The sequence below is a fragment of the Haemaphysalis longicornis genome, unplaced genomic scaffold (assembly GCF_048455015.1).
Source record: "Haemaphysalis longicornis isolate Haplotype H1 unplaced genomic scaffold, Haemaphysalis longicornis Haplotype H1 scaffold_1, whole genome shotgun sequence".
Taxonomy (NCBI): domain Eukaryota; kingdom Metazoa; phylum Arthropoda; class Arachnida; order Ixodida; family Ixodidae; genus Haemaphysalis; species Haemaphysalis longicornis.
In genome coordinates this window covers 110,039,837-110,049,503 of record NW_027526203.1, presented here as the reverse complement: position 1 = coordinate 110,049,503, position 9,667 = coordinate 110,039,837, and the positions used below count along the sequence as shown (strand labels likewise).

The window sequence follows — 9,667 nt, the reverse complement described above, 5'->3', positions numbered from 1 at the left end:
GTGCATTCGCCCGCTACCGCTCTGCGGATCATCCACACTAGAAGCGAGACGCTGCCGCCACCTATAGGTTGATCTCCCGGCGAATAGTTGTTCTTTCGCTCGTGCAGACTGCGCCTTCGATGCAAATTTTGTCGCCTGATTTTAGCGTGTATTCCCTAATTCGCCTTGCAAACAGAAATGCTGTTCCGAAAACAAATTATTCGTTTTTGTCATTATCGGATATAACCATCCTCCTAATTTAAAGCAGCTGGGCTCGCATATTGCTTAGAAAAACGCTAAAAAACTACTTTTAATTATCACTTTTTAAATACTCCACAGTAACTGTGTAAGCAGGATATTACTCTCTGTTAATATGGCAAGAAGTAAACATATTTTTTTTTTGTTTCCAGACCAGCATCTCTCGCAATCCGCCTCAGCCCACCTCCCCCTTCCCTCTCACACTGCCACCACGCGTGGAGGCTTGAGCTCGTCGTAGTTTTCCGAACTTGATGTTTGTGCGTCAAAGTGAAACACCATAATTACGATGAACACAATGACGAAAGACTTGTAACGCAGCCAGAGAAGGGACAGGAAGGGTTTCAGGATTTCAAAAAAATAAAGAGCCAACAAAACACGCAGCGGAAGCCGTTTCTTAAACCAAGAAAGAAGAAACAAAAAAACGTCGAAGGGAATGAACGAAGGGGAAAGGGCGCTGAAAGCTAGGAAACTTTCGCGACAACTTACGTATGCAGTGCACTAGCGGCTCCGCTTGAAGGAATTAATTCTGTGTTACCGTTCGGCAACGTCAAGGGCGCAAGCAACGTTCCGCGGATCGTCGGCGAGAGGAGATGACGTACCGTCAAGGGGAGAACGCCCTAGCGTCTTTTCTCCGAACACGATGGGGCGAGGGGTTGCAAAGCGCGAAATACAGTTTTCGCGGTTGGGGCCACGCTTTGTTGCGCCTCTGAAAGGCAACTTCGATATGTATGCTCACTCGTAGAACGGCTTATCGCTTGCGTTTGTGTTTCTTTAAGTTTTTTAATTGCTTTCGACACGCGGTAACGTCGCTGGGCGCACGGTATAAAAGTAGCGGGCCCCGGGAACGGAATCAATAACCACCACAGACCTCTTGTAGAACAAAACCCACCGGGCCTCTGTAGGAGACACATCCAGCAACGTGATACGATGAAGGTGAGTGCGCTGAGGTCCGCATGGGTGGACTTGATTCTACTATGCCTAAGAACTGTGCGAGGTACACTGATGTCTGTTAACAGGCTGCCCAGAAGAAATCCTATTTTGACTTGTAGTGTGAAATATTTATAAAGTAGCGGCAAGCATGGGTTATGGAGGAAAGGTAGTAAATTTTGTACCTTGGAGGAGAAAACGCACGCACACTCAGCGATACTGCAAAAGGCGTGTCTGACCACTCCTTCTGTGAGTGGTGTGTGCGTTCTCGCTTCCTTTCATATTACGAAAATAGTCTTGATTCTGGGACCTTAGTGCTGACGTTTTTTTAACTGTGCTATTTAATGAGCTGGTTATTAACAGGACTTAGAGATCCCAAGATATTTTGCGCAAAGAGTAATTTTACTTTGGAGCTCTCAAATTTAGGTCTAGTTGTGAGAATTCAAAACTCTGTCACAGTTTATGTTATGGAAGAAAACTCAGATACATAAAACTGGGGCGAAAGCTTTTAAACCTTTATTTGGTTTCTCAAACCATCGTGCTGTGTGACTTGGAGCTTCGATTTATTTGTCCCCCCGAAAAAAAAACCTTGGCGTTTTTCACAGTACATTTGCGGTAGATTTTTAGCGCAACACTACTTCGTCAGCGAATTAAAATGACATTTATCATTATGCCCTACCAGATCTGGATGGACAGATTCCGTATTCACTCAAGGTATAGAAAAAGTTCCCAGTAGTTCAATGATACAAAGGCATTCACTGCCTAGAGTGCACCCATCTCACCTTCAGTTTTTGTGTTTACGACTGATTCTTTGTTCTCTTTTTAAATGGTTTTCTTTGCTCCTCTACTTTGTTGTTGTTTTGCGCATTCTTGTCCAAAATCCCGACGACAGGCATAGGTTATATGAATCGAACTTCGATCCCCCCATTTCCGTCGTCCTACGCTGTGTTAACATGTTCGCGCACTTCGTTTCGTGGTTATTATTATTTCGATCGTCAGGCGCCATTCGCCTCAGTAGTAAATGTCTTCTCTCTTGTCAGGCGTAAAGGCTTCCCTTCAAAATGTTCCCTCACTTCAACTGAAACTTGTCATGGTGCTCCACCCCATACAACCTTGGACGTAATTCTGTATAGCACCAAGAGCACCCTCTAACCCGACCCGACGAGTTCTCACAGCAGTTGTAGATTCCGTGCTAATTCTATTTGCACCAGGTATATCGTTACCGCCCGCATTTAAACAAACCTATGTACGAGCATGCAGTAAATGAAAACCTTTAACGGAGCTTAGCTAAGGAAGGTTTCATGTCTTTGATACGACGGCGGCACTTGCTGATTTATTCCTTTGAACGTTTTAGTGGCCATGCACGTATATCGTCGATGAGCAAGTGCGTGCACCGGGGTGTGTCATAGACCGCATGCTCCTGAAAAAAAAATCAGTTCTAGAGTATTCGGTGCGAAATATATATGCTGGCAGTAGTGTCCAAATGAAGCTCTGAGTCTTTCTATAACCAGAGATATTTAACACTTTGGTATATCTTGAAATTTCCTACCCGCAGTTCTTCGCAGCAACTGCCGTCTGCGCCCTTGTGGCCTGCATCGTTTCCGCTGAAGATGCCGTTAAGAAGGACGCAAAGAAAGACGACAAGAAGGACGTCGAAGGCCGCGGTGGTCTCCTTGGTGCTGGAGTAGGACTTGGCGGTGTGGGCGGCTACGGCGCCGGAGTGGGGCCTGGACTCGTCGGCGCGGGTGTCGGGCCAGCTGGCCTCGGCGCAGCTGGTCTAGGAGCAGGTGGCCTCGGCGCAGCAGGGCTTGCCGGAGCCGGATATGGTGGTGCTGGTCTCGGTGGCGCTGGCCTCGCTGGAGCCGGTCTCGGTGGCGCTGGTCTCGGCGGAGCTGGGCTCGGTGGCGCTGGTCTTGGCGGAGCTGGCCTCGGTGGCGTCGGTCTCGCGGGTGCTGGTGTCGCGGGTGGTCCTGGTCTCGTTGGAGCCGGAGTGGTGGGCAACCCGGCTCTCCTTGGCACGGGCGTCGGTCACGGCGTTGGTCTGGGTCACGGAGTGGGCGGCGGCTACCAGTCCGGGTTCGGATCTTCTGCCGGAGGTCAGCAGGCCGGATACAAGGGTGGAGCTGCCGGACATAACCAGGGATCAGGGGCATTCGCTGGTGGTTCCTCCACCAGCAAGGTGGACTCCTTCAGCAGCAACCAGGGCTACAACCACAACTCGGGCTTCTCTGCGAGCGACAGCAAGAGCTTCGGGAGCGGCCACAAGCAGGGATCGTCAGGATTCCAGGGAGGCGCTGCTGGGCACCAGGCCGGCTTCGGACAGTCCTCCTTCGGAAAGGCCGGCGGCGTCGGTATTGGTGGTGTTGGCCTTCACGGTTAAAGGTAGGCATTAATGGAAGCAATTCGGAAGAAATGCCAGTATTATCTATTTTATATTGTGGTAGGGGCCTCTTTACTATTATAATGATATATTGAAAGTTCCACCTTCTACTTCATAACGAGTACCTAAGAATGATTCTAACGTTATTATGCATTGTGGTGGCAATTTTTAAATCTGAATGAAACTTCAAAGACTCATCGTTAGCGAATAATTTCTGTGGAGCACTTGTAATATTACGCAGAAACCCCCAATACAAAGTTGTGGCGGCTGTTATTCTGCTATTGTTGGTTCATTGTTTTCTCCCCACAAAAAAATTGTCCTTGACGGTTTGGGTAGATTAGCAATAATCGAGCCACAGAAATGGGAGGTATTTTCATTTTTGATTTTTCAAATGTACTTAAACAAGTGGTGAAAAGGTTGTAAGTTTTTACCAGTTAGCTTTCGAAAATCGTATGCAGAAAAATTTGCTAACTAGGAATTTAGTAGAAATTGACGGTCATCTTGCTGAAAGGCTGTAACCTTCAGAGTGAAGCGAAGTGCCGGTACGAGTGAAACTGTTTATATCGATATGGTTTTGTATCCTAGACCGATGCACAGTCTGATAAAAAAACAAGCTTCAACTGTCACGCTACGTATTGGCTTTGTCACGCTAGCTAACAAGGCCATTTTGACTTCAGAGCACCGGCATCTGTGATTAAAAAACGGTCCGTACTACATAAAGCCACAGCCTGTGGGCACAACTGCGCGCATATCGAAGTAACGCGGAGGAAAGAGCTTACAGCCTATTAAACCGGGAGAAGAGGGCTGATATGGGAGGTTTTCAAACTTACACGAATGATATATTTATTAGTACCAGCGTTCTTCGGGGGCAGAGGTCATCTGAAATTTCTACACCCATTTAAATCCAATAACACCCAAGGTAACGAAATGGTTGTGTTTATTAGCTAAACGATCTTAGTTTAATTTGAAGCGACACCATTTTTAGTGACGTAAAAGCGCAGCCTTCTGCTTTAGGATTACTTAATAAAAAGCGAGAGAAAAAATGCTATAGGAGGAGGAGAAACAGAGGTCACTAACTGTCCTTCGGCCTTTGTTTCTCCTCTTCGTGCAGCGGTTTTTCACTGGTTTGTTTATTACGTAATCATTTATTGCGACACTGCAATGGAAGAAACATCATTTCAGTAACCATTAAACTTGCAACAATCGCCACTGACCCTGGGCCGTTTTCATTAACATTAAATGATCGAATACAGGTCATTGTAACGACTGTTGCTTTGGAGCGCATTTTTTAACAAAAAGCATTTTGTATATTTTGAAGTGCGTAGTTTCCCCCTTTAAAATGGCTGTGTTCAGTGTCGATATTCTTTATGGTATGCCTGTATGGCGGTTCTAGACTGTACGAGACTTTTTAACTCCCATGGCTTTTTCCTTTCTTTCAGAATTTGCGTCCGTCACTATCAACTTCGTTCGCTTCATTACTTCCTACAAAGGGTTCCCCTGACATCCAAAGAGATAATAAATTTTGTTTGACCAAAACATCTGAAGTTTATTTGGCCTGCTGCATCTTCATCCTCATGACTATTTGTCAAATCAGTTGTGAGGGAACATCCTTTTGGTGTGATGGGTGTGCGAGCCTGATCCCACCCGACGGAACAACACCAGCACCCAAAAAACATAAGTCACCGGTTTATTCCAAAACAACAACAACAAAAAGCGACCCCGGCAGAAAGACAAGGTGAAGTATGCAATGTCCATGGGACAACGGCGACAGTAAATAACCCCCCAAACCGCTTGTGCTGGGAAAAAAAGGGGCCAGTAAAATCCATTCAGCACACGACATACAGGTGACACAAAATTTAGGTGAAAGACATGAGCAAATTTGATATCTCTCGAGCGTGGATGACGTTCATTCCAAAAAAAAAAAGTTTTGCGTCTCATACACGATACATATATACATGCAACCGTAGCCATAAAATTTCGCGTGGTGTAACGCGATTAAATGAAGTTTGTCAAGCGAAAGCTGGTTTTTCGTGCTAGGGGAGCGTTCTGTGAACGCGCCACAGTGGCGCTGTACAGCCGCACGCGCCGTAAACCTTGATGCGCCCAGCGCCTTGTATCATTTTCTGATGGTACGCGCCTTTACTCTTTCCCCTCTATCTTTTTATCCGCACCCATTCTCTGGGAACAAAATATACGATTAGGTATGAGGGTGAGTGATTGATAGAAATAGAAAGTGGAAAAGAAGTTGACTGGGGATATTTTGGACCGATTTGGGAGTTCACCAGCATACAACCCCGTCCGTGGGAAGGGGAGAGGGGGAATAAAAGGGGATAGGTGAGAACAATTGGGGACAGAGAAAGAGGGAGAGAGAAAGAGATAAGGAGTGCGTAAGGTTAGTCGGCACGCATTGTGCTACAGCCGTTTGATGAGGTCGGTCTCCTCGAGGAAGGCCAGGTCAAGTCGGAAGGCCTCCCGCCGGATGAAGTTGGGGCCCGTCGGGAAAAGCAGGTCCGGCCGGGTGTGGCTGGGCAGCCCGAGACGCTGGAATGCGGCCTGAAGCTATGCTCTCGGGGCGTCGTGCTGGCGGCAGGAGCAGAGCAGGTGCTCCAGGGTCTCGAGCTGTGGGCAGTCAACCCATGTGGGGATGACCCGCGGCCTTGTCGGTGCAAGTGGGCTGCCACATTGGAGCAATCGAGCCGCATTCAGAGGAGCATGCGGCGGCCGTCCCTGCTGTTGCGGTCAGGTAGGACCTGTGGCGCTTTCACTGCATAAGCTCTCGAAGTGCTGGCTTGACCGTGGCTCAGCCTTCCTTCACCCTTTTCCCTATCCCCCTCTCCACAACACTTGTCGGACAAACAAGTGACCAGACGCTGTCACTGTCACAGCCACCGGCGCCGCGATTGCTTCGGTTCGTGGCCGAAGCGTGGTCGGTGGCACTCCCGTCGGCTGCGCGAAACAGCCCGAGGTGTTTCTTTGACCTTGAGCGCTTGAAGCACTTGCTTGAAGGTCCCAGGGACGTTACCCAGCTGACTTTGCACCTAGATTAATAAACTTCCCTTAAATGGCGCCGCTTCCCAATGCAGTCACGCCGACGATATGAGATCCTGTATTTGAAAGCCGCGCCCTGTGAGCCCACCGAAGGTGGTGGATAGTCCGCGCTGGCAGAGGTTCATGCTTGCGTCGACTGCTCCTTTGTGATCCCATTCTCGCGTTCGCTGCCGCCTAGTTCTCCCTACTCGTAAGAGCCGCTTTTATGCGAAACTCGGTAGCTGTGCACATGATCTGGGTTTTACGCGCACTACTCGCGTGTTTGTAGCTCGCTCACTGTGCACCGTCACAACGCGCACCGGGCACATGATACGTAGGCGGCTGACGTCACTAGCTGGGTTCACCTCGCGCTCGCTGCTCGGTCACCTGCAGGCGCGGGAAATACAGGCAGGCGTTTGCATTGCTACAGTTGAAATCAAATGGCATTTACTTCGAGATGGGTAGGAAAACCGAAAATTTGTCCAACAATAAAAAAGTGTCGTCCTGGGCGACGTGGAGAGTTTCCTCGTGTACAAGGGCCCTGTGCTATATAAGAAACGTAAACTGAGCATTAATTGCCCAAAGGAGCACTTCACGCTATAACTGTGTCTCCATTAAACACTTGCAGCCAAAAAAAACTAGCACAACGATGCCATATCTGCGAAATACGATACCGGTAGTCACTCTTATACGGCTGCTTGGCTCCACAGCGAACGTGTGTACACGCTTATATACAAGCGTTTCGAGCTTCAGCAAGTGTGTTAACACTCGTTACTTGCCAGCTAGCCCAAGGGCATATGAGTCACCCCAAAATCGCAAATATTAAACGAATGGAGACGGAATGACCTGAGGCTTGCCCTTCACTCACTCACTCACTCACTCACTCACTCACTCACTCACTCACTCACTCACTCACTCACTCACTCACTCACTCACTCACTCACTCACTCACTCACTCACTCACTCAATCAATCAATCAATCAATCAATCAATCAATCAATCAATCAATCAATCAATCAATCAATCAATCAATCAATCAATCAATTAAAGCAGCGTAAAGAAAATCCCTAAAAGATACAACATCGAACACATTTTCTTAACATGAGCCATGGGCTGAGTCCACAGCATAAATTAGGTAAGGTGCCTTTTTTTTCAAGAGAGGGCTTCTTAAATCGGTGTTTTGAAGGGTCAATCACCGTATTTTCTGTAACTGCAATGCTATAATGACAGTATGGAAAGGCGGAAATATGCCAAAAATGAAGCCACAACGGTCAATATGATGCCGTAGAGGTTGGCAGCATGTTTTGCAGCGAAGAAGTGTACCTCTAGCCTGTGGCCTTGGAGTGTCCGTCTACACAGTGGCGCAGAGCGGAAATTCTTCATGCATGGCCCTCTAGGGAGAGAATAACGTTACAGAAAACGGCTTTCTCTTGTTTTATCGAAAATATCCCGTAAAATATTACACGACCATAGGCCGCTAAGAAGACTAACATCACGCCGAGCTTCATTTTCTTGCCAGATGTAGTTGACAATGAAGTTACAGAGAAACGTTACAGAATTACCTTTTGCGGTCAATACATAGGCTTCTACGGGAGGGAAATGAGCAGCCTGATGTTTATCCGCTCAAATAAAAAAAAACTGTCCTTCAAAGTGTCATTAAGCTAATTAGCTAGGGAGTGTGCTCAGTGGGAAATCACAAACAAAGGTGTTTTGTTTCGTCCACTCCTTCGACTGCGCCCGGCTGCGATGCTCACCCTACTACTACTATAACTTATTAACAGAGCGGAAGGGCACTGAATGTTTGTAGCGTTAATCCAAAAAGCCTTCGCAGTGCTACAACATTGGCCGGCACACTGCTTTGCCACCTGATTCGGCGATAGTGCACCACTACCGTGAGTATCGCTTAAATCGCGCCGCCAGCCGCGCGTTCACAGCGGCGTGGGGATGATGTACCGCGTATCAGATGTGCTGGTGTGACCCGGGCGTGGCCACCACGCTACCATGCCCCGTTCGATGACACTTGCCCCTTCTGCACAGCTCCTTCCGAACAACCTGATGCGGACCATCTATTATAGGCGTGTCCTTCACTGGACTCAGCCAGAAAGCGACACCTGAGATGCACAGGACTCCATCCTGCAAGTCCTCCGGACATCCAGCGGTGCCTCTGGGGACCCCACCACCGCTCATTTCTTGCCCTCCTTCTGGAGACGGGTGCCCATCGGTTCCTGTAAATAGGTTATTTTATGCCAACGGCCATTCTATCGCAAATAATAATAATAAAAAGATGTGCTGGTGATTCCAGCATAAGTTGCCATTACCCTCTCGGGGGTATTGACCCGGAAGAGGGCGCTCAATGGCAGAAACAATATATGGAACTGGGAAGTAAAACAAAGCAGGGATGAGAGGCAGTGCGAGAAGCTGATTCGGAGATAAACAACACATACGAGGTATACGTTTCTCAGACGTTCTGATATACGGTCTGTATACAGCCAGCTCCTGCCCGCTTCCAAGAGCTTCCGAGGTCCTCGTCAAAAGACGCATGCCCAACCACGAGACCAGGAAGCCCAGACGTGTGCACAAGCTATGATTTCTGCGAAAGCATAAAACAACGGTACAGAGATGTTAAATTACGCTGCCGCTGGAGAAGAAAAAGAAAAAAAACAGACGAGTTGTAGCGAAAAAATGAAGACAATGAAAAATGACAGGCGAAACACAGTAAAACAACAATGGGGGATTATAGGAATAAGCATGGTTGGGGCATTTATTCGCAAACATTTCAGAAATTTCACTGAAGAGGAGGTTGAGGGTAGAGCATAGGCGGGCGAAATTTCTCTCGATTTTCACAGCGCTGGTAGCAACCCCTTACATCAATGAATCCTCCCCTCCCAACTCCCCCGCGAGGCATCCAGCCTCCTCTTTTTCAATAAAAGATTTAACAACAACATCTACAGTTACAGCCAAGTCGAAGAAGATAGAAAGACGCAACTGCACGCAGCCGAAATTTCCCTCTTCTTCTTCGTCCTCTTCTTAGAAGAAGGAGAAGTACAGGTGGTAGTGGTGGTTTGCGACAGGAAAAGGAAAGGAAATGCACTGGGG

General features: G+C 47.9%; 1 protein-coding gene across 1 annotated transcript; it reads left to right on the top strand.

Moving 5' to 3' along the window:
* The first annotated feature begins 1,012 nt into the window (after positions 1–1,012).
* Positions 1,013–5,082, top strand: LOC144179107 (uncharacterized). The gene is made up of 3 exons (XM_077707336.1): positions 1,013–1,170; positions 2,720–3,546; positions 4,984–5,082. Exons 1-2 carry the CDS (start codon positions 1,165–1,167, stop codon positions 3,542–3,544), a joined length of 831 nt encoding a protein of 276 aa, XP_077563462.1. The 5' UTR covers positions 1,013–1,164; the 3' UTR covers positions 3,545–3,546; positions 4,984–5,082.
* The last annotated feature ends 4,585 nt before the right edge of the window (positions 5,083–9,667 follow it).